This window comes from Phyllobates terribilis, unplaced genomic scaffold (assembly GCF_046119375.1).
Source record: "Phyllobates terribilis strain yellow unplaced genomic scaffold, ASM4611937v1 Scaffold_9__5_contigs__length_417890890, whole genome shotgun sequence".
NCBI lineage: Eukaryota > Metazoa > Chordata > Amphibia > Anura > Dendrobatidae > Phyllobates > Phyllobates terribilis.
The window spans coordinates 276,460,174-276,485,784 of NW_027362769.1; the positions used below are offsets into that span (position 1 = coordinate 276,460,174).

Here is a 25,611-nt window from a genome sequence, read left to right on the forward strand (position 1 = left end):
GGACACGCAGAAGCGCTAGTTAGAGCGTGAAACAGCTGTCGTCCACCTCCTCCCCGCACTCCCTGCTTTCCATTCATTTTATCCGAATATGAAATAAAGGACTCTTATTTTTACAAAAACGGTGAGTGCAGCTTTTCATCATCTCCTCTCTATTGGATTAATATTATTCTATCTACTGGCTAACATGGTACATCGCTATATTTTTCATGCACCAAATACTCCGGCATGCTATAAGAATTTGTACATACCAAACGAAAATGCATGTGTAACAGGCAACTGTGTGGTTTTCAGCTCTTCATTTAGGAATTCACACGCCACTGAAAACTAATGTAACAAGAATACTTTCAGACATCAATACTAGAAAAATATGTCTGTATACAAATGCATTATTGTGCCAACACCTAAATCAGGGATATAAAATACAGCAGTTGACCATAACTAAATTTTATTATACTGTGTGGTAAAGAGAGTCAAGGTTGTGTCTATCTAAATTATGCTGTCATGGTGACAAACCACTTTTACAAGTCAATGTTAAAACTTAAAGAGGTATTACCATCTTCAAGATCCTATCCCAATATGTGGTAGGTATAATATTAGCAAATATCTCCAATTAGAAATGTAGTATAGTTCTTCTGATTCACTATGCCTCTTTCCTCATGTGTAGGCATTGCAGGACCTCAGGTATCCATGGTTACGAAAAATGATATAGTGACAGCTAATTGCTAGTGGTCGTAACCATGGATACCTAAGGTCCTGCAAATGAGGAAAGAAACATAGCTAATCAGAAAAATAGGAATTATTCCTACCCGTAATTATGTTTCCAGGAGTCCATTATGACAGCACGACAGGCGTTAGTTCCTCTGATCCTCTAGGGACAAGAAACACATAAGAGGTTAAAAGCACCCCCCCCTCACCCTCAGTGTTTGTAACAATCATCACACCAGGATGGATGCAACTCTATTTTATTAAATTTACCAATGTTTCATTCACATTAACATGAGGAGTAGGGGAGGGAATATAACGGTGCTGTCATGAAGGACTCCTGGAAACGTAATTAACGGTAGGAATAATTCCTATTTTACCAGTTCATCCATCATGACAGCACGACAGGAGTAATACCAAATCAAACGGTTATTAGGGCGGGACTACTCCTTGAAGGACTTTACGACCATAAGCTAGCTTTTTGCTAGACAGAACATCTAACTTATAGTGTTTGCTAAAGGTGGACATATTAGACCTAGTTGCTGCTTGGCAGATTTGTTCCACTGATGCTCCTGTCTTCTCCGCCCAGGATGTGAAAACTGCTCTAGTGGAGTGAGCTCTAATGGAAATTGGCGGGTCTTTTGCTTCTGACTCATATGCAAGAGCGATAGTCTTAGTTATCCATCTTGCCAAAGTTGGTTTAAAGGCTTTTTTGCCTTTGTTTGCTCCTGAGTATTGTAGAAACAAATTCAAGTTCCATCTCCAGGGAGCTGTCAATTCCACACCGCGAATGACCAACCTTTTGACATCCAGGGTATGAAATGATTTTTCCTTCTTGTTTTTTGGAGACTGGCAAAAGGATGGTAGGATTACTTCCTGATTTAAGTTTGCATTGGATACCACTTTGGGGAGAAAAGAGGGATCCAATCTGAAAATCAACCTGTCGTCTAGGACTTTAAGGTAAGGATCCAGTACCAAGAGCACTTGGATCTCACCTACCCGTTTTGCCGTGTTGACCGCTACCAAAAAACTGCTTTCATGGAAAGTAGATCTATCTCCGCCTGCTCCAAAGGTTCAAATGGAGGTTTACATAAGGCTCTTAACACTAGGTTTAAGTCCCATGGTGGTACAAGATCTCTAACTGTAGGTCTCAGGTGAGAAATTGCTCTGGTGAACCTTGATATCCATGGGTGGTCTGCCAAGGGATAGTCTACAAAAAGCATTAAGGGCAGAAATATGCACTTCTAATGTATTCGGCCTAAGGACTATATTGAATCCCTGTTGGAGGAATTCCAGTTTTTTAGGGATGTCGGATGAACTGAATCCATGACTGAATCTCCTGAAAACGAACAAAATTGTTTCCATATTCAGGAATATATGATTGATGTTACCGGCTTTCCACTAGCCTGCAGAGTTGTGATTATGCGATAAGACAGGCCTTTGGAAGCTAAGATCTGACTCTCAGGATCCACGCTGTTAACTGGAGAAGGTGGACGTCTTGATGATACAAGGGACCTTGAGACAGAAGGTCTTCCCGGTGTGGAAGTGTGAATGGACGATCTAACAGCATCTGATGTAACAATGGGAACTAGTTCTTTTTGGGCCAATAAAGCGCTACCAGAATTAGAGTCACCTGCTCTTGTCTTATCTTCCACAATACTCTTGAAATTAGTGGGATCGGTGGGAAGACATATAGAAGACCTACTACCCAGGGCTGGGGGAGCGCGTCCACGCCTTCTGGATTGTCACTCGGGCTGATGGAGAAAAAACACCAACGTTTCCTGTTTTTCCTGGTTGCTTACAAATCTATGGAGGGTGTGCTCCATCTTTGAATTATTCGCTTGAAAATGTCTGGGTTCAATTCCCACTCGGAGAACCAGATTTATTCCCTGCTGAGGTTGTCTGCTACTGTGTTTTTGGATCCTTTGAGATGGACTGCTGATACCGAAAGAATGTTCACTTCTGCCCACCGGAAGATCTGTGCTGCTAGAACTTGTAACTGTACCCCTTTTGGGCCTCCCTGCCGACCAAGGTAGGAGATGGTTGTACTGTTGTCCGAGAAAATTTTTATGCGATTTCCTCTGACTAGCTCTTGGCACTGTTGGAAAACTTCCCAGACTGCCCTTAGTTCTTTGAAGTTTGAAGACCTTCCTTGTAGTTCGGAAGACCATGAGCCTTGAAAGTATCTGCCCTCTACATTCGCACCCCAACCTCTTTGACTGGCATCTGTAGAGAATTGCACAATAGTCAGGAAGGAGGATCCAGTCTACCACCATTCTTAGGTTTGAGGGTTTTGTCCACCAGGAAAGGGAAAGCTTTATATCTGCTGCCAACTTCATCCTTTTGTCTAGACCTGAAGACTGTTTGTTCCAGGTAGACAGGACTGCCCTTTGCAGGGGACTTGTGTGAGCCTGGGCCCATTTTAAAATGGGAATAAATGACGTCATCAGACCTAAGATTCGCATGGCGAACCTGACCATCGTGAAAGTTTTTCTCTGGAAATTCTGAATTTTCAGACCGATTTCCTTTTGTTTTGTTAGGGGCAGGGAAGAAATCTGGAGATGAAAGTTCAAAAGCACTCCTAAGAACACCTTCTCAGTGCTTGGTTGAAGACTTGATTTTTCCCAGTTGACTCCCTATCCTAGGAATGCTAGGGTTTCGATGGTCCGTTTCTGTTGCTGAAGGAGAGACTCTGATTCGGCTACTAAAAGCATATCGTCTAGGTAGGGTATTATGATTATGCTCTGTTGTCTTAGAAAGGCTGCAACCTCCGTTATCACTTTGGTGAAAATTTGGGGATCCGACGATACACCGAATGGTAGACAGGTGAACTGGAAATGATACACTCTGTTTCCTCGCTCTAGGGCAAACCTCAGATATTGATGATGGGTTGGATGGATAGGAACATAATAATATGCATCCTTGAGATCTAGGGTGCATATTACCAAATCTTTTTGTATTAATGGGATGCTGGATCTGATTGTTTCCATCTTGAACCTTCTGTACTCTACCCATTGATTTAGAGGTTTGAGATTTATTACTGTACGTCTTTTGCCCGACGGTTTCAGTATTAAGAAGAGGGAGGAATAGTGACCTGAACCTATTTCCAGGGTTATTATATCCTGCCAAAGGCTTTGAGAGGCCGAGGGAGAGAGAGGACGGGTAATTTGAAAATGCTGCGGGGGAGGATGGGAAAAATCTATTTTGTATCCCTCCCTTATTATCCGCAAGAGCCATTGGTTCTCTGTTATGGACTGCCACTTTCCCATAAAAAAACGGAGCCTCCCCCCAACCCCTATAGCATCAGGGTCTGCTCGAAGGGCCAGAGGAAAATTGGCCTGCCTTATCTCTTCCCCCTTTCCTTTAAGACCATCTGCCCGTTTCACCTTTACCCCTATAGTCTCGTTTAGGGGACCGATGGGATTTATGAAAGGACTGGAATCTTTTTTGTTTTATCCTCGGGGAAACCTTTTTTCTTATCTGCTGCCCTTTCCAGGATCTCATCAAGAACTAGGCCAAAAACATGGGAACTGGAAAAGGGAATGGAGCAAAGCTTGTTCTTTGAATGGCTATCCACCGACCAAGTCTTAAGTCAAATTGCACGCCTCACTGAATTAGAAAGCACGCTACTTCTGGACGCGAATCTAACCGATTCTGCTGATGCATCAGCCAAAAACTGTGTCGCTAGTTTTAACAAAGGCAGGTAGTCTGATGGTATTTCTCTAGGAGTGTTAGACACTATCTGATCTAATAGCTCATCTATCCATAGACACATGGACATAGCCATGGAGTTAGCCACAATATTAGTTTTTATAACTGCTGCCAATGTTTCCCAGCATCTTTTTAGCACAGTCTCCGCTTTTCCGTCCATTGCGTCCTTTAGACAAGAAGTGTCCTCAAAGGAGATAGAAGTCTTCATAGCAACTTTTGCAATAGGGACATCAACTTTGGGAATTTCCTCCCATAGCTTGATATTCTCGTGGTTAAATGGAAGCCAAGCTTTAAAGTCTCTTGGAATAGTGAGTTTCTTCTCCGTGTCTTCCCTTTCTTCGAGAATCACGGATTTAATGTTTTTGTTTACAGGAAAGACCCGGATTCTCTGCCTCTTTAAACCTCAAAAACATATTGTCGTGCTTAGAAAGGGTACGTGTGTGTCCTCTAAATTCATAGTGTTCCTCACTGATCTTAAAGGGAACCTGTCACATCCTAGTTGCTATGTACACTGCCCCCATTGCTTTGTTAGTGATGCAGTGTGCTTCACTAACAAGCTTTTTTCATTAAAATCGGTGGTAGTATAATGATTTTATAACATTATATACACTTTGTCCTACCTGCTGTATTCAGTCATAGGGGTGTGATCCTGCTATTCAGTCATGGGCAGCACTGCATCCAGTCACTGCTGGCGCCGCCCAAGTATATGAATACGATCTAGTCTCCTCAGCAGTGAAGCGTCTAGATCGGAGGTGATTTTTTGTGGTCCTCACTTTAGCCACTCCGATCTAGACGCTTCACTGCTGAGGAGACTAAAACGTAGTTACTGGAGTGAGGGCCTCAAAAAATCAACTCCAATATAGACACAACCTTGCCGGGAGCAGTGTTCAAATACATGGGCGGCCCCAGCAGTGACTGGATGCGGCACCGTCCATGACTGAATATGAGAATCACACCCCTATGACTGAATACAGCAGGTAGGACAAAGTGTATATAATGTTATAAAATCATTATACTACCATCGATTTTAATGAAAAAGCTTATTAGTGATGCACATTTCATCACTAACAAAGCAATGGGGGCAGTGTAGACAGTTGATAAGACGTGACAGGTTCCCTTTAATAAGTCATCTATATGTTCCATTGAGAATATATATTTCTTCCTTTCCTCTGAAGGCATCTGGGAGAAAGTCTCCTCATCCCCTTCTAGACTCCGTTCTGAAGGTGAATCCAAATATTCCCCTTCCTCAGATGACTCCTCCATTTCCCACCGGGGTCTCTTATGGCGGGAGGAGGTCTGAACGGTCTGGGGTACTTGAGGCGTTTGAGAGGGTATAAGTTCGGAAACAGTATTTCTAACTTTCTCTCCAATCATGAACCGCATGTCCGTTAAAAATGATGCTTTCTCTTCCTTGAGAATCTTAGCAATGCACTCTTCGCATAATTGTTTCTTATATGAATCCTGCACTTTAGAGTTACAGGATATACATCTTCGGGATTTCTTAGAGGAGGATCCGGATCTCTGGGTTCCTCTATCTTATTTTGAAGGAGACATGGGAATTTTTATTTAATACCCAATTATACCCAAAATTTAGTGGACTGAGGGCTATCAAGACAGAGTATACTCACACTACCCAGGGATTCAGCTAGGGCTTCTGACCTTACAGAATTAGTATCCATTGTGTCAGGGAGTGTGTGTGCAAGGGTACCCCTTTTAAAGGGTCTTACCTGATCCAGGTGGTGTGAGGCATGCCCTCATTAACAGCCACTGCCTTTTCCTTGCAGGTGTGTATCTTCTGCTGCCCTGTATGCAATGCTGAATCCAGCATGCGCTCCACCATGGACCGCACGCGTTATCATTGAGCGTCCTGTCAGGTTCCCTAGCAGGTTCTGCGCGCTCCCACTCCCGAGCGCACACTTCCAATATTGCGTTTGTTCCACCCTGGAACGCATTATGGTGCGCCCCGGAAGTAGAATACGCTCCAGGGCATCTGTGCAGGCCTAGTTTCCTGTATCCTGACTCCTGCGCACCTGAAGTTCGGCCGACGGACCTCGGGCTCTCCTGCTCCAGAGCGCCCCCCAGGCTGGAAGAATGGCCTGGAGGCAGGGCGTGCGCTCCACCCTGGAATGCACGCTCCTGATCTGAGAGTCCACTGGCGGGCAGCAGAATGCAGCCGAGAGCCCTCGGTACGAGGGGTGCGGCGCAGTCAGAAGTCCCCTCCGCAGACCCGGCTGAGGGACCCCCGCCAAGTAGGGTATCAGCATGGAGCCTTTTGACTGGGGGAAGGGATGAGATCAGTCGCCCCCCCCGATCCACCTTGGCTCCAGGTACCTTTCCTTCTTTCCCTAAACCTCTCCTGACCTCGTCCTGTCCTGGTAGGGACAGGAAAAAAAATGAGGTTGAGGTGAGGGGGGAGGGCTTTTAACCTCTGTTTCCTGTCCTTAGAGGATCAGAGGAACTACCCCCTGTCAAGCTGTCATGATGGACGAACTGGTAAAACTATACTACATTACTAATTGGAGGTATTTGCTATTATTATTACACCTACAGCATAATGAGATAGGATCTTGGAGATGGGAATACCCCTTTAACATACACTATCTTATCAAAGATAAGACAGTGTTACAGTTTAACCTGCTGTGCATTTTGTCCCGATACCCTTAGCGATGCTTCACTAAGGGACATAAATAAAGGGAAACTGCAGATTAAAGGGAATCTGTTAGTAGGATTTACCCTCCTAAGCCATCTATATGGGCAGATATTTTATACAGCTTTGCTTGACCTGATACCATGGTGTCTGCAATTCGATGTCTTATTACAGATTAATCCAAAATGTTCTTAATACGTAATTGAGCTGTTAAGATCTATTGCGCGGACACAGATCTCCCGTAGAATCTGCCTCCAGATCTAATTTTAAACGAAAGGGGGCACCATCAGTGTGAGACATGTAATGACTTGACGGCCTGCTCTCCTGATATGCATGTCTCACACTGGTAATGCCCCCTGTCATTTAAAATGAGCTCTGGAGTTAAATTCTAAGGGAGATCTGTGTACGGCCCATAAATCTTAACAGCTCATTTACATGTTAAGAAAAATGTGGATTACTCTGGAATAAAACATCGGATCGCACATGCTCAGATGGATTAGGAGAGTTGATCCTATTGACAGAATTTCTTTCAGGATAGAATAGTGGTAAAATGACTGATTGATGTAATCAAGAAGACTTTCTGTCTTTTTACTTCACAATGATTAAGCGAAGATGGAGAGAGATTAAAATTTGGATTGAAAACAGCAGACAAAACAAATGTGCTGGGATTATTTTAGTGACCTTTACATATAGTTACAAAATGAATGCAGGATGTAGCAGGCTCCCATGATAAAGGCTGGAGACAACTCTAGTGATGTTTCCATCTTTTATCATGGGGAACCTGTTGTATACTGAAATACATGTGTTGTCACATGGTATTGGTAAGTATGGTTGCTTTATTTTCTGTGATTTTTTTTAATAAACAGTAGTTCTTTAACGCAAACGGAGATCTACATTTCTATAATATTGCTACATAATTTTGCTCCTGAGCATAAATCAAAGAAAAGGGCCCGACAAAATAAAATGTCAAGTTTGAAAAGGGTTAAAGGGAACCTGTCATGTCCTATCTACTATGTAAACTGCCCTGCATGGCATTGTTAGTGATGCAATGTGCATCACTAACACTCTTTTTTTCATTAAAATCTGTGCTAATATCGTGAGTATAAAGCATTTTATAAACTTACACGACTGCTTGTTTAGTCATAGGGGTGTGATCCTCGCATTCAGTCAGGGCTGGCACCGCCCACGCAACTGAATTCTGCTCACGGCTTGCGCTTTAAGTACAGAGCGCTTGCGCAGTATGATATGGCCAGCCAGAAGCTTGCAGCACTGGAAGCCGCGCATGCGCTGTGACGAGCGGCTCCACGTGCGTGTGTAGATCCCAGCCTCACTGCACATGAGCTGTGATGAGCGCTGTGACGAGCGCCTCCGGCAGCACACAGTGCAGCTGGGAATTACGCAAGCCAAGAGCAGAATTCAAATGCATGGGCAGGGCCAGCCCAGACTGAATGCGACGATCACACCCCTATGACTAAACTAGCAGGTATCATAAGTTTATAAAATGCTTTATACTCATGATATCAGCACAGATTTTAATGAAAACATGACAGGTTCTCTTTAATGCCATCATTAATTTTACCATATAATGTACTGAAAAAAATTTCAAGAGGAATGACATGTTAAAAGATGATAGAAGTCCACCAAAATAGTTTTTGGTCTCCATTACCTGAGGCCTTCAGTTTTTTATTTTTTCATTTTACTGGAGCTGTGTGAGGACATATTATTTGCAAGGAAAGCTTTTATTTTTATTCAAACCATTTTATAATTTTTTGATTGCTTTTTAATGCATTATTTGTGAGACATAATGCAACCAAAAATGGCAATTCTGGAATTTGATCCCCCCCCCCTTCTAGCAGCATTTACTGTAGAGTCAATTAAGCTTATATTTTAACGATTGGAGGAAGGTGTGGGTGGGGAAATATATATATATATATACATATATACACATATATACACAGTGGCATGTGAAAGAATTCCTGTTATTTGAACAGATAAGCAAGTTGAAGATGAAATAATCTCTAGACACAGATAACACAGGTAAACACAAAATGCAGTTTTTAAACGAAGGTCTTTATTATTAAACCCTTTACGACATGTGTCGTAATAGTACGACACATGTCGGGTCCCCTCCTCAGCGCCAGATCCAGCACCTTTCCAAGCACATAACAGCTGATCTGTACAGCTGACATGTGTCTGCAACAGCCACAGGCCGAATCGCGATCCATCCACGGCTGTTGACTAGTTAAATACAGATCTCAATCTCTGACAGCAGCATTTAACTCGCGCTTACCGGAAGCGCGTCACTGGCTCCACCCATCGGCGACCCCATCACATGATCGCGGGTCGCCGATGGGTTGGCATGACAACCCGAGGTCTGCAGGAGACCCCTGTGGTCGTCATTGTCAGATTGCTATGAGCGCCGCCCCGCGGTCGGCGCTCATAGCAAGTGAGCATTTTTGCTACACACAGGCGATCATCTGATCATCGCCTGATTGTAGCACAGGCAATCAGACAACTGCAGATTCTAGTCTCCAATGGAGATTATTGAAGCATGCAAAAAGTAAAAAAAAAAATGTTTTTAAAAATATTAAAAAAATAAAAAAATATTAAAAGTTTAAATCACCCCTCCTTCGCCCCATTCAATATAAAGCAATGAAAAAAAATCAAATATTTATATAGCGCCAACATATTCCGCAGCGCTTTACAATTCAGACAATTTACAGACATTAGAGGCACTGCCCCCATTGGGGCTCACAATCTACATTCCCTATCAGTATGTCTGTGGAGTGTGGGAGGAAACTAGAGAACCCGGAGGAAACCCACGCAAACACGGGGAGAACATACAAACTCCTTGCAGATGTTGCCCTTAGTGGAATTTGAACCCAGGACCCCAGCGCTGCAAGGCCTGAGCCACCGTGCTGCCCACATATTTGGTATCACCACGTTCAGAATCGCCCAATCTACCAATATATAAAAAGAATTAATCCGAACGGAAAACAGCGTAACGCGAAAAAAAATAAAAACGCTATAGCTTACGTTTTTTTGGTCGCCTCTACATTGAAGCAAAATGCAATAACAGGTGATCAAAACATTGTATCTACCCCAAAACTGTCTACCCCAAAACATAAGCCCTCACCCGGCCCCAGATAGAGAAAAATGGAGACGCTACGGGTCTCGGAATATGACGACATTTTTTTTTCTTTGCAAACTTTGGATATTTTTTTCACAACTTAAATAAAAAAGAACCTATCCATGTTTGGTATCGACAGACTCGTAATGACCTGGAGAATCATAATTGCAGGTCAGTTTTAGCAGTTAGTGAACATGGCAAAAAAAAAAACTGTGGAATTGCACTTTTTTGCAATTTCACCGCACTTGGAATTTTTTCCTGTTTTTCAGCACATGATATGGTAAAACCAATGGTGTAATTCAAAAGTACAACTCGTCCAGCAAAAAATAGGACCTCACATGCCAATATTGCCCGAAAAATAAAAAAAAGTTATGGCTCTGGGAAAAAGGGGAGCAAAAAACGAAAACGCAAAAACGAGAAATGGCCCGATCATGAATGGGTTAAGGGAAAAAGAAATCCATTCCTACAGGGGCCTGTGTGAAAAAAGAGATTCCCCCTTAAAACATAAATAAACTGAGGTTTATCACATCTTTGGGAAGCGGAGTTCAATTTCCCTAGAAACACCCAGGCCTGATTACTGCCACACCTGTTCTCAATCAAGAAATCACTTTAATAGTACCTGCCTGACAAAGTGAAGTAGATCAAAAGATCCTCAAAAGCTAGACATCATGCCGCGATCCAAAGAAATTTTAGAACAAATGATAAACAAAGTAATTGAGATTATCAGTCTGGAAAAGGTTATAAAGCCATTTCTAAAACTTTGGGACTCAAGCGAACCACAGTGAGAGCCATTATCCACAAATGGTGAAAACATGAACAGTGGTGAACCTTCCTAGGAGTGGTCGGCAGACCAAAATTATCCCAAGAGCGCAGCGACGACTCATACAAGAGGTCACAAAAGATCCCACAACAACATCCAAAGAACTGTAGGCCTCAATTAAGATCAGAGTTCGTGACTTCACCATATGAAAGAGACTGGGCATAAATGGCCTGCATGGCAGAGTTCTACGCTGAAAAAGGCTTGTCTCCGTTTTTCCAGAAAACATCTTAATGATCTCCAAGACTTTTCGGAGAATACTTTGTGGACTGACAAGACAAAATTAAATTTTTTGAAAGGTGTATGTTCCATTACATCTGGCATAGAAGTAATACAGCATTTCAGAAAAAGAACATTATACCAACAGTAAAATATGGTGGTGGTATTGTGATGATCTGGGGCTGATTTACTACTTCAGGATCTGGAAGACTTGCCGTGGTTAATGGAACCATAAATTCTGCTGTCTACCAAAAAATTGTGAAGGAGAATGTCAGGCCATCTGTTCATGACCTCAATCTGAAGAGCACTTGGGTTATGCAGCAGGACAATCAGTCAAAACACACCAGCAAGCCCACCTCTGAATGGCTTAAGAAAAACTAAAGACTTAGGAGTGGCCTTGTAAAAGTCCTGTCCTTAATACGATTGAGATGCTGTGGCATGACCTTAAAAAGGTGATGCATGCTTGGAAACCCTCCAATGTGGCTAAGTTACAACAATTCAGCAAGGTTAAGATGGCCAAAACGCATCCAGAGCATTGTAAAAGACTCATTGCCAGTTATCGCAAATGCTTGATTGCAGTTGTTGCTGCTAAGGGTGGACCAACCAGTTATTAGGTTGTTTAGGGGGAAATCACTTTTTCACACAAGGCCTTGTAGGTTTGAATTTCGTTTTCCCTTCATAATAAAGGCTTTCATTTAAAAACTGCATTTTGTTTTTACTTGTGTTATCTTTGTCTAATATTTAAATTTGGAAAAGGAAATATGGAAAAGGGCAAACACTATTTCAGACAACTGTATATATTTTCATCTTTTACATTTAAAAAAATACAAAAAGTAAAATGGGACGATGCAAAAGTTTGGGCATCCTGCATGGTTAGTACCTAGTATCACCCCCTCTCACAGCTTGGAAAAGCTTTTTGGAGCAAACCAAGAGTCCTTCAATTCTTGTTTGGAAGAATTTTCCAATGAAAAATGGATGAAAATCCCTCAGTTCTGCGAGATTCTTTGGTTGTCTTGCATGCACTGCTATCTTGAGGTCTAGCCATTATATAGTCAGTACGGTGGCTCAGTGGTTAGCACTGCAGCCTTGCAGCGCTGGGGTCAAGGGTTCAAATCCCACCAAGGACAACATGGGCAAGGAGTTTTTATGTTTTCCCTGTGTTTGCGTGGGTTTCCTCCCACACTCCAAAGACATACTGATTGGGAATCAAGATTGTGAGTCCCGATGGGGACAGTGCCCATAATGTATGTAAAGCGCTGTGGAATTAATGGTGCTATATAAGTGAAGTGAGTAAAATAATAATAATAATAATAAGAAGAAGATTGTCAATGATGTTCAGATCAGAAGACTGTAAGGGACATTGTAAAACCTTTAACTTGAGGCTTTTGAGCTAGTCTATTGTGGATTTTGATGTGTTTTTAGGATCATTATTCATTTGTAGAAGCCATCCTCTTTTCAACTTCAGCATCAAGAATGTTTTGAAATTTCATATCTAAGAAGTAACATTTCTCCTTGCGGAGTGGGACATGCTAAACACGTCAGGTGAGGAGACTTTTCAAGCTGCAATTCTCAAGGAAATATGAAAATTGTCTCTTCAGTGAGGAAGAGAACTTGAACTTTAGTTCCATCTATTGAAGTAGCAATCCTAAAAGTCAATATTGACCCTTTAACGAGCCCTGTCACATGACTTAGGATTTAAGCCAAGACCAGAAACTCAATTTGCAAACACTGTTTCGGGGTACTGGCCCTCGTCAGTGCTAAGTGTGAGTTCTGGTTTGGCTGGGTGAGAGGCGTCAGACTGTATCTAAGAAGTAACGTTTCTCCTTGCGCAGAGGGACATGCTAAGCACGTCAGGTGAGGAGAATTTTCAAGCCACGATGCTCCTCTGGGAAATATGCAAATTGTCTCTTCAGAGAGGAAGAGAACTTGAACTCTAGTGCCACCTATTAGAAGTAGCAATCCTAAAAGTCAATATTGACCATTTAAGTTCTGGTCTTGGCTTTTATCCTAAGTCATGTGACAAGGCTCGTTAAAGAGTCAATATTGACTCATTTAATGAAAGAGGGGTTTTATAATTAATAGCAGTGTGGAGTTCAATTAGTGAGGCCATTCATTCCGTGAAGGAAGAAACAGGTGTCAACTACGACCTTTATTTAAAGAAGCAGGGTAGCAAATAATGTATCTGCTGTTTTTAGCATTTGCTCAGTGAGTAACATGGGTCGTTCTGACATTGTACCGAAGAAAAAAGAAGTTTGATCAAAAATTAATTGGAGAGGGGAAAACATATAGAAGAAGTGCAGAAAATAATTGGCCGCTCGGCTAAAAAGTTTTCAATACTTTAAAATGGTAAATAAAACCAGAAACACGTGGAAGAAAAAGAAATGCTACAATCTGCATAGATCATAAAATCACAAGAATGGCAAAAAGCATCAACTCCAGGGAGATGAGTACTGCAACCATCAGAAGACACCTACGCTAAATCAAACCATTTGCAAGAAACCATTGTAAAGTACCATTGTTAAAAAAAAGACGTGATGAAAAGGTTACAGTTTACCAAAGAACACAGTGACTGGCCTAAAGAGAAGTGGCCTAACAGTCTATGAACAGATGAGAGCTAGTTTGTTCTCATCAGGTCTAAAGGCCAAAGACAGTTTGTGAGATGACCCCATAAACACTAAATTCAAGCCACAGTGAGGAATGTTTAACAAGGATGCGCAAACATATGGAGTTGGGCCCATTTATTGCATACCACGCACCATGGAGCAGATTGAATATATCAAAATACTGGAAGAGGTTATGTTTACTTATGCTGAAGAAGAAATGCCCTTGAAATGGGTGTCTCAGCAGGACAATGACCCCAAACACACCAGCAAGTGAGCCACATCCTGCTTCCAGACCAACCAGACTAATGTTATGAAGTTGCCAGCCCAAACTCTAGACCTTAATCAGAATGACCATTTGTGGATTGACACCAAAAATGTTGTTTTTGATACAAAACGTAAGAATGCGAAAGAACTGTGAAATGTAATCCAGTCAGCTTGGGCTGGAATATCTGTTCACAGGTGTCCGCTGTTAGATGACTCCATAGCACAACAGATGTAAAGCAATTATCAGAAATAAAGGTTAAATATATAAAACTAAAAAACACACTGGCGTTTCACACAGGATATCGAAGCTGCTGGTAGTAAGCAGGCTCTGTGTGTATCTGTCTGCACAATGTAATAATAATAATAATAATACAACCACAAATACTACCGCTCTAAGTACATTCAGAGCTGGTGGCTCTGACTAGATGGATGTAGATAAATATAAAAAAAGGAAAATGAAAGTGCAACCCAAATGGATATCCTACTTCTAACTGTCCCCTAAGTGAGGATACATACATTGATCCTAGCTACAATAAACAATAGCTCTATGAGAAAGAAACAGAGAGGGAAAAGTAGCAGCACTTACTCTGAGAAGTGTGAGCTACTTCCGTACAAAAGTGTGTTGATTAGGCAGGCTTTGCAGAATCACAGCCATCAGCTGTTGGTTGTGGTGTGGAAGTCCTCAGCCAGCCAGACAAAGCGCAATAGTTCAGCAGTTGATGCGCGCGGTTACCATACGTCCAGCTGGGTCTGTACTGATGAGCCTGCGGGGTAAAGCGGGAGAGTCCTCCCGAAAATGTGCCTCTTACTCACTCTGTAGAGCTGATACATACGCGGCGTGATCCGGCCGGAAGCTTTGCCGCGTGAGCGCAGAGCTGGTGGGGGCGTGGCACTGACGTCACAGCCCAAAGTATGAGATGTAGAGGGGGCCACAAAAAAGATCTCACTGAGTGGGCAGTTAAAAGTAGGATATCCATTTGGGTTGCACTTTCATCTTCCTTTTTTTGTATTTATCTACATCCATCTAGTCAGAGCCACCAGCTCTGAATGTACTTAGCACGATAGTATTTGTGGTTGTTTCAGAAATAAAGGTTATACAAAAACATATTCGTTCAATGATTATTAACAGAAAAGAGAAGTCTGTAAACAAATTTCAGTTTACACGTAAGGTCAGCTCGGCACAGTTTTGCACAGACACCCCTGTCCACAAGGGCACAGGGAGGCATGGGAAGTGAGAGAGGGCGCCCACGCAGCCGTTGGCATGGCACAACACTTGCTCACTACCCTGACAGGCTGAGAGACCTCTTTCACTTGCACCAGTGCAAGAGAGCCCTGCCAGTCCCGTAGGAATTCTACCAGATCCTCATTAGATATAAGCCTGGTCCGTTAACGGTATTATATCGGGCCAGAAACAAGTTCCGGTAGCAGTTGAACAGCAAGAAGAGAGCCACATGTCCTCACAAGAGCATTTAACCCTTTGGTCGGTCACTCCCTTTCTCGCCCCCGGGATGGTTCTAGTGTCGCCTCCCCTGGGCTCTTGGTAGCTGAAGCTCCAAAACCTATGATGGACCATAACTTCTCAACGGAAGGTCATATGGTGCCGATTTTGGTGCCATCTGATCCGACCAGGCTCCTATTATGCTTTAAGAAGAAACACGGCTTCGCTACCTCGCTCCTACTAGCCGCTCTACGTATCTCCCAACCTGGGGTGCTAAAACAGATTAAGATCCTGGCAGGCATTCGGCCTATTCCTGAGATATTGAAAATGTAACCGATATACAGCTAGGTCGTATGATAACTCCACAATCTCCTTATGAAATTCCCATCTGACTTAGGAACTTGAATGAAGCAGTTACACAGCGTGAGGCAGGGGGGCATCCTGTCAAGAGATCCTTGATACAAGCTAAGTGGGGGTGTGAGATTTTACCTTTTGAAGCTGATGAGGATTAACCACCTGCTGAGCCAGGTGTCCTGTTTCAGCTTCACATTTTGAAGTAGGATTGTTATCTCGGACCGGATATGATGCAGTTGATTGGCATGACATTAAATCCCCCCATATTCTTCACACCTCCCCCTTTAGAGCGTGCTAGGGGGCAGCACTTTCCGGTGTTCCCCTATGCATTCATCAGCAATCTCCCTTTGTCGGATAACCCGTCAGAGTTACCGTGGTCACAGCCCTTCTTGTGTCGTCTTGTGAATTGATACTGCTGGAGCTCAATCATTGTGGTTTGGTCCTGATGAAAAGGTTTGAAAATCTTGAAACGCGTTGACATAATAAACCATATTCATGATTCATCTTCTTGTGTGATCGCATATTTGAGAAATTGGGCAACGCGGATTTTGAAACCACCGTATTCCACATTCACTGCAACAAGTCTCCAGCATAGCAGAATCCCATTCGTTCATAATACGGTGTGTAACCAGCAGAGGGGGATGTGGTCCATCTCCACAATGAATTGGCGAACGTACAAGTAGGGCTGCAGACGCTGCAGGGCCCACATCATTGCATTCCTTTTCCATTGTGGAGTAGGCCACCTCTCTCGACAGGAGCTTTCGGCTCAGATACAAAACGGGGTGCTCCTTGTCCGCAGAGCTGACATGGCTGAGCACAGCACCAAGGCAAAAGTCACTTGCATCAGTCTGTACTACAAACAGCCGTGTGAAGTCGGTTGCTTGTAGTACCGGGAAGTTGGAAAAACTGGTCTTCGGTACCCTGAAGGCAGTCTCACAGTCATTTATCCAACCAACTGCGGAGGGCAACTTCTTCTTGGTGAGGTACGCCAGTGGCATCACCAGATTACTAAAGCGGAGACAGAACCTCCTATAATACATGGCATACAAGGTAGGACATCACCTGTTTCTTGGTCCTGGGGATGGGTCAGGAAGCAATAGCATCCAACTACCCCCATGCTCCGGCTTCAGAGCCAACCCCCCCCCTGCATACCCAATGTTCCAGGTAGTGGACCTCACTCATGCCCAGCTGGCACTTTAACAGCTTAATGGTCAAGCCGGCCTGGCGGATCTGGCCGAGCATCTATGCAAGATTGTTCTAGGTGATCATCCCAGGTGGAAATTAAGATGGCAATGTCGTCCAGGTACAAGGCAGCGTATCCTTCAAGTCCTTTGAACAGCGCGTTGACCGTTCGCTGAAAAGTGGCAGGGGCATTCTTCATGCCAAATGGCATCATGGTGAACTACTACTGTCTAAATGAGGTGATATAGGCAGAGTGTTCCCACGCCTCAAGGGTCAGGGAAATCTGACAATATCCCCGGCTCAAATCCATGATAGTCAAGTACTTCGCCCCGGTCAAGTGATGAAGCAGGTAATCGATGCATGGCATGAGGTACGCATTGGTGACCGTGACATCGTTGAGCCCCCTGTAGTCCATGCAGAATTGGGATGTCCAGTCCTTCTTTGGGACAAGGACTACAGGCGAGGCCCAAGTGCTGCTGGATGTTTGGATGACCCCCAGCTTCAGCATCTTGTCAATCTCCTGGCACATGTGCTGCTGGGGAGTCCACGTGATGGGGTGCGGACAAATCCCAGAAGGGGTGTAGGGTTGCCCAGAGCTTGATGGTCCCACCGGCTGTAGCCTAGGCGAGCATATCCGGGAGGGTCTCCACCTCTCCCTCTTCTAGCAGACTGCATATGGGGAGGGCACAGACCTCCCACTCATGATGTGCCTTCATCATGTTCAAGTGGAAGGCCTTCCGCCTTCCCCAGGATGGGTCCAGGGTGACCAGGTATGTTACGGCGTTGAGCTGCTGGTGCACAAGCTTGTCCTGAGGTACGTGAACCAGTACCTACACCTTTTGACCCACCTGGTAGGTCCTCTCACAAGCATTCTGGTTGTACCATCGCTTCTGGTTGGCCTAAGCTTGCGCCATATTGTGGTGAACCAGCAGTGTCGAAGACTGCATCTTGTCCCGGAAGTGCACGACATACTCGATGACAGACACTCCAGGGGTGGCTAAGTCTCCTTCCCAGACCTCTTTCACCAAAGCAAGGGGCCCCTGCACACGTTACCCATACAGGAGCTCAAAAAGAGAGAACTCCATTGAGGCCTGTGGAACCTTCACAGTAGGCAAATTACAGATGTGAGAGATACAGCTCCCAGTCGCGCCCGTGGGAGTCCACCAAAATCTTAAGTGTCTGCTTCAGGGTGCCATTGAACCGTTCGCACAGGCTGTTAGTCTGTTGGGAGTACGGGATGGTCACCAGATGTTGCACATGTATCTGCTTACAGAGGGACTTCATCAGTTGCGACGTGAACTGTGTCCCTCAGTCTGTGAACATTTCCTGGGGAAAACTCACCTGAGAGAAAATCTCCAGTAAGGTGGTGGTCACCTTTTCGGCCCGAATGGATGACAAGGCTACCGTTTACAGGTACCGGGTGGCATAGTCTACTACCATCAGTACGAAGCGTTTCACAGAGCTGCTGGGAGTGGCCATCGGTCAAACCTGATCCACAGCCACCCTCCAGAAAGACTCTTCAATAATGGGCAGACTTACCAGTGGGGTTTTAGGGTGCAGCCCCTCCTTCCTCACCCTCTGACAGGTGTTGCACGAACGGCAGCCACATCGGCCGTTATTTCTGTCCAGCAGAAATGCTGGGCTAACCTGCCCTTTGTCTTAAGGATCCCTAGATGCACAGCTATCGGTATCTGGTGCGCAATACACAACAACTCCGTCCTGAACGGATAGGGTACCACTAATTGTTAGTCCCTAGGCTACGTCTCCCGTGAACCCTGCTGGACTATCACCTGGTACAGCTGGCCTTGGTCCCACACTACATGCTCAGAGTCCTAGGGAGTCTGTGGCTCCTGCTCCTTGAGAGCTTTCAGGCTGTCATCAGTTTCCAACGCCGCCTGAAACCCCTGACTGGACATGACCAGAATAGTCTAGATCACCACGACTTCTGTCAGTTCCCGAGGGCTTTTCTCCTGGCCTCCGTTTGACCCAGAATCCACTTAGTCGGAAGGGGGGAAACAGTTGGACCCCTGAGGGACCCGGGGATCCTGTCAAAAGATCCTTGGTGCAAGCTTAGTGGGGATGTGCGTTTTTTTCCTTTTGAAGCTAATGAGGCTTAACCACCTGCTGAGCCAGGTGTCCTGCTTCAGCTTCACATTTTGAAGGAGGGCTGCAATCTTGGACCAGATATGATACAGTTGATTGGCATGGCATTAAATCCCCCCATTTTCTTCACAATTGGTATTTTGCTTACTGCCTAATGTTTCAGAACTCCCCAATGGAGCAAGGGAAAGACAGGAAGGCCACCTGTCTAATTCACATATTCCTTTCTGGAGTGTCAAACGGTTTAAGAGACGCCATTCTCCTGAAATATGAGGCTTTCAGAGATGTCTACACAGTACACCATCAGCACTAGCCAGTCCCTGCTCCTCAGCTGCTTCCACTAATCTTCTGTGTGTGTGCTCACATATAGTTAACACGTCAGTCAAACATTTTTCGGTTCATAGGGTTGGAGGTAGAACAAAATTGCATCACAAGCGACATGTGGCTCCATGACCACAGGTTGTGCACCCCTGCTTTAGACATTTCAGTTAACATTGTTTAATATACTGAAGATATGGATGAACTCTTTTTACATCAGACTTTTGTTCTCAAAAAAGTACTACACAGTAATCATGGGAGATTTTAACTATCCAGATATTTGTTGGGAATCTCTCTCAGGCAAAAGTAATGGGTCCAGAAAATTCTTATGTTCTCTCACTGAAAACTTTATCTTTTAAAAGGTAGAAGAAAGAACAAGATGATCTGCCATCTAGTCCATAATTCTTATTAACAGGGAGGAAATAGTTGAGGATGTAAAGGTGGCTGTGATTTTAGGAAGCAGTGATCATGCTAAATATGGATTACAAGTGGAGGAATACCTGCGAGGACTCAAATATTAAGACTTCAAAAAGGCAGATTTTAAATGAATTCAATGAATGCACTAGTGCTACCACTATGTGTCAGTGTTTAAAGCCACATATACTTTAACACCTTCCAGCCCCCGTGCGTGGTAAATTAGAATGTTGAAATGCACACTATAGATATGAGCTAAATACACGTATGACACAGATAAATAAGTTGCTGGATGCCTACCAGAGTTGCTGGGTAGAATGGATGTGGGGTACACGTGTACACCTCCATGTGAGGAGATCATATAATCGACGGTAGATCCATGCTGTGCTGAATGATGCGATGTTGGCAGCTTTCCAAACGGCTACGCTAACTGACACCTGTTTGAAAGGAAAAAAGCTGCCGCCCTGTGTCTGTGTGACATCACTACACTACGGGCTCTCTTCTGTGTGAAAAAAGAAGAGTGCCGATATCCAACACGTTTCTGAAGTATTGTCCTCCTTCGTTAGGGATTACATTCCATGGTAGCTGGCAGCTTTATAAGGGTAAGTATCACAGCACATTGGTCCAGATAGTGATTGATCTTTTTTTTTTTTTTACAGATTGATTTTTTTTTTTTTTAGAAAGAAAACAATTCTATATGTAAAAAATGCTTGCGGGAGAGAGCATCAATTTACGTTAATGGATATGTCTGGTGGGGGAAAGATGTTTAATTCTGTTTTGTCGATGTTAAGTTTTAGAAATCTAGCAGAGAAATCATCAGCATAGAGATGATACTGAATGCCATGGGACTATGAGCTGTCTCAGGCCGAAGGTGTAGAAGAAGAAGAGCAGGGGTCCTAGAAAGCATAGAGTCTAGAGCATGTGAAGTAATTATACTAGCGTTGAGCGAGTATGTTCTGTTAACCCTTTCGTCGAGTATGCTCGGGCCAAGCTCTGAGTATTTACAGCTGCTCGGTAATATGCTTGAATCACTCCCGTGTGCATGATTTGTGACATTTTGACAGTTTTATTACATGGGAGGAATGTCTATTTCTTACACATTCCTCACATGTAATAAAGCTGCCAAACAGTCGCAAATCATGCACACGGGAGCGATTCATCCATATCACCAAGCAGCTGTAAATACTCGGAGCTCGGCCCGAGCATACTCGGACAGAACATACTCGCTCAACACTAAATTATACCCCTCTTTGGTCAGACCTCATCTGGAATACTGTGTCCAGTTCTGGGCACCACATTTTAAAACAGACATAGAAAAACTGGAGTAAGTTCAGAGAAGAGCTACAAGGATGGTGAGCGGACTGCAAAGTATATCCTACGAGAAACGGTTAAAGGATCTGGGAATGTTAAGCTTGCAAAAAAGAAGGCTAAGAAGAGACTTAATAGCTGTCTACAAATATCTGAAGGGATGTAACACTATAAAGGGATCATCCTTAATCTCATTTGCGCATGAAAAAACAAGAAGCAATGAAATGAAAATGAAAGGGAGAAGATATACAGTAGATTAAATATTAGAAAAAACTTTTTGACAGTGAGGGTGATCAATGAGTATAACAGGCTGTCACAACACATCTGTCGGACAGAGATGGTTTACTGAATCCTTCATTGAGCAGAGGGTTGACCATGATGACCCTTTGTGCCCTTCCAACACTAACATTCTATAATTCTGTATGGACCTTTCACAAGGTAAAAAGTGGATGCTTTTTGCCATTATTTTATTCCCACTGCTTTAGAGAATGCAGATGTTTTTTATTTCTTTATTTGAAATACAACATAAGGATCCAGAAATCTGGACCTTTTATTTAGAGCTAACTTTTAAGGTCCTTACAAGCAGGCGTGGCTCGCTGGGGGCATGTCTTAACCGGCTCTGCATTTAGTCACTGCTGGTGCAGCTCCAACGGTATAGACACTCGCTCTCCTGGGGCTGGTGTGACATTATGTCACACGATCACTGAAGCCAATCAGCGCTGGCTTTAATGTCCCCTCCTTAGGACAAATCAAGATATCCAGAAAAAAAATGAGAGAGCAGCCACAGCTCTCACTCATTGCGGATGTTAATTACATTCATAGGAGGAGAGAGCTAGTGATGACATCATATGAATGGAGACTGCACCAGAGCCAAGAATAAGTTATTATTTTACTGGGAGGAAACATAGGGATTTAGGAGGGGCTGTCAGAGTAGTGGACAACCTCTAACCAACATATGACATACAGTTATGTAATATATGGGCTCCATGACTTTGATGAGAGTTCACAAGGTGAGCCTCTATCTTTCGCGGCAGATGATGGCTGTGATAATCAGCCATCATCTGCCTCCAACCTGTTAAATGCCACTGGTGTGTCATTCTATGTGCTGATTTGCGACCACGAAATGTGATTGCGGGGCGCCGATAGGTTGCCCTGACTGCCGGGGGTTTGCTAAAGACCTGCATGACTGTAATGAGGGGTCTCTTGTGAAAGCCAAACCGTGACTAGCGTTCATGTGAGACGAAGAACTTAGCTATACATAGCAATACTGTAATATTGCTGTGTACAAAAGTGTACCCAAAAAAACGAGAATTGCTTATTTAAAATATTTTATTCAAGATAACATCTTGAAAACATTAATCCCCTTCAAAATAGTGTCCATTAGATGATATTCACTTGTCCCAACCATTTGGTTTGGCAGGAGTGGGACGATGCTGCGAGCCCCGGGCTGGGAGGAAGCGGTGTCCTGGCGCTGCAAGGCAGGGGAACCTTGGGCTGTCAGAAAATGTTGACGTTTAGCGGAGTTCTTGCACTTACGCATTGATTTCCCTGCAGTGGGCTTCAGGAAAACAGCCGCCGCAGGTAGCACATGCGCAGATTGAGATCTCAACTTCCGAGATCTCAATCTTCGCATGTGCCGCCTCCAGCGGCCATTTTCCCTGTGCACACTGAAGGAAAGTTAATAGGGAAGTGTGGGGACTCCGCTCAAAGCCGATATTTTCTGACAGCTCAAGGCACGCAGCCTCGCAGCGCTGGGACACCCCCTCCTCCCAGCCCTACGCCTGCAGCAGCAACCATGCCACCTGTATCCCCAGGCTACACTAAAACTGGACCATCAGACACAGTACCATTTTATTAAAAAAAAAAGTTTTTCCTATTTTCCTCCCCAAAGTTTGGGGTGTGTCTTATGGTCCAGTGCATCTTACAGTCCGCAAGATACAGTAATTAAGCCATCCAGTAAACGGCGTAAAGAGAAAAAAAAATCACCAGAATTACTGGTTTTTATGGCCACTGAAAAAAAAATTAAATAGAAAGCAATCTAAACATTGTACTTACCGCAAAATGGTATTAATAAAAACGTCAGCTCAGGGTACAAAAAACAAGCCCGCACAAAGCTCAATTGAATGAAAATTTAAAATGTTACAGGTCTCAGAAAATGGCGACAATAGCGAATTATTTATTAGTTGTTTTTTTTACTAAATTCCTGATTTTTTTTTCACCACTAAAATATTAAAAAAAACTATACATATTTGATATCTCCGAATTAGTACTGTTCTGCAGAATCATATGCAGTCACTTTTACCATATATTGAACACTATAAGAAATAACAATTGTGGAATTATACTTTTTTTTTTCGCTATTTTGCTGCACTTGGAATGTTTTTTCTGTTTTCGAGTAAATCACATGATAAAGTGAATGGTGCTACTCAAATACAGCTCGTCCTGCAAAAAATAAGTCCTCACATGGATAACTGGACAGAAAATAAAGTTATAACTTTTGGAAGAAAAAGAGGAAAAAACGAAAATGCAAAAGCAAAAAATAACCATGTCAGGAAGGGGTTAATACATAAATAACACAGCATAATATAAACCTAAAATACCTTGCTGTTATTTGTTTCCGGCAGATACAGGACAAAATGGGAAGCATTCAAGAAATCTTCAAGCTGTAAGGTTACAGTCTATATTAATGAAATGAAATAAAATACAATTACTTTTTTAATACAATAGCTTTTCCATAAACAATCTAGCTTTTGTAATTCAATTTAGCAGTAATATCTGAGCATCTGTTGAATGTTGTCACTACAAGCAAATACATACTTATGGGTTATTATAGCATTGTGAACTGACTGTGTACTAGACTGCACAAGAACCTCCCTATGATTTATCGCTAAAGGTTCGCACACATCAGCGTATTAAAAATTGCCTCAATGTTCATCCCAATAAGTTGGACAAGTGGCATGTGAGTTTCATGCGTATGCCATCCCGTATGTCACTTGCACCCTTTAATGCCTTTCATGTGGTACTAAAGGGTGTTTAGCCTGGTTTATCCTAATAAATAATTAAAATTAATGACGTGGGGTCTTAGTGAGCTGATGTTATCAAGCTGGGAAGGTCCATGGTTATTGGGGCCCTTCTCAATCTAAAATTACCAGCCCACAGCCGCCCTAGAAGTGGCGTATCACATGAGATATGCTTTGGCTCTTACCAATTGCCCTGGTGCAATGGCAATCGGAGTAATGGGGCTTGGGGTTGATGTCATCAATGATTTATCAACAGTCAAAGCTTAAATCAAGCCCTGGTGTTCATAATGGAGAGGTGTCTATCAGACACCCCCATTACTAACCAAGTAATAAAAAAAAATACACAGACACCAAAAAAATACTTTATTTGAATAAATATTCCCAGACATTTTCACCAGTTCACCAATTTATTTAAAAATAAAAAGACTCATGCAGGTCCACCGTATTCCAGGGAATCAGACGTAGTCCAGAAATTGAAACCTGAAAAACATAATGAGATGAAAAAAAAACAAGACACTGTCAATCATTCACTAATTTATTGGAAAATAAGGTCCCACAAAGGTCAGGTGTGGTCGATAAAAACCTAAGGAGCCACTTCGAGTTCCCAGTGCACTTGGCGGTTCTTAACATTGGTGACATCAGTAATTATAGCGCTCATTAGAGCACCTGTCTAACTTTTTATTAAAACAATGGCTTGTGTTCACTAGGTGTGCCAGTCAGCTGGATGGAGCAGAGCCGAATGTGTTGCTGGTGAGTGACCAGCCAACATGTGAGCTGTATCTGAGAGAGAGACTGCATGGGTCAGCTACTGTATTTAAGTCTCTTTGTGGGAGCTGCAGAGAACTATGTGGAAGCTGCAGCCTGTTTAGTGTAAACTCTGCCTGAAGTTGAACACTTTAGTTTGGAATCGGAAGATGCTGGAGCTCAGGCGGAAGGAGATACAGAGACAGGTGGGATCGAGCCTCTTCAGTGTGTGAAGATTGCTCCGGGAGAAAGCATTGTAATCTGTTCGGTGAGCCTGCACTGACATATGTGCCCATTAAATTAACTGTTAATTTGCTATGATACCTTTGTGCCCAGAAAAGGCTGTTTTTGGTTTTGAATCCCTTGGAGTTTTATGACAGCAATAAAACTGCACATGTTTGGGTCCGAACTACATTGCCTGTGTGATCGCTACCTACTGCCTACCTGAGTGTGTGAATTCCTACAATATATACAGCTGTGGCAAAAATTAAGAGACCGCTGCAAAATTGTCAGTTTCTCAAATTTTTCTCTTTATAGGTATATTTTTGAGTAAAATGTACATTGTTGTTTTAGTCTATAAACTACTGACAACATGTCTCCGAAATTCAAAGCTAAATATTTTCTATGTATTTGCAGCAAA

General features: G+C 43.3%; 1 protein-coding gene across 2 annotated transcripts in view; it reads right to left on the reverse strand.

Moving 5' to 3' along the window:
* Positions 1–25,611, reverse strand: part of PGAP1 (post-GPI attachment to proteins inositol deacylase 1) — a 1,100,814-nt gene that overhangs the window by 552,811 nt on the left and 522,392 nt on the right. For both annotated transcript variants that reach the window (XM_073647815.1, XM_073647814.1), the window contains exons 13-14: positions 23,808–23,885; positions 249–324 (exon numbers count right to left, since the gene is read on the reverse strand). In XM_073647815.1, coding sequence (XP_073503916.1) covers positions 249–324; positions 23,808–23,885 — 154 coding nt within the window. The remainder of the gene's footprint in view (positions 1–248; positions 325–23,807; positions 23,886–25,611) is intronic.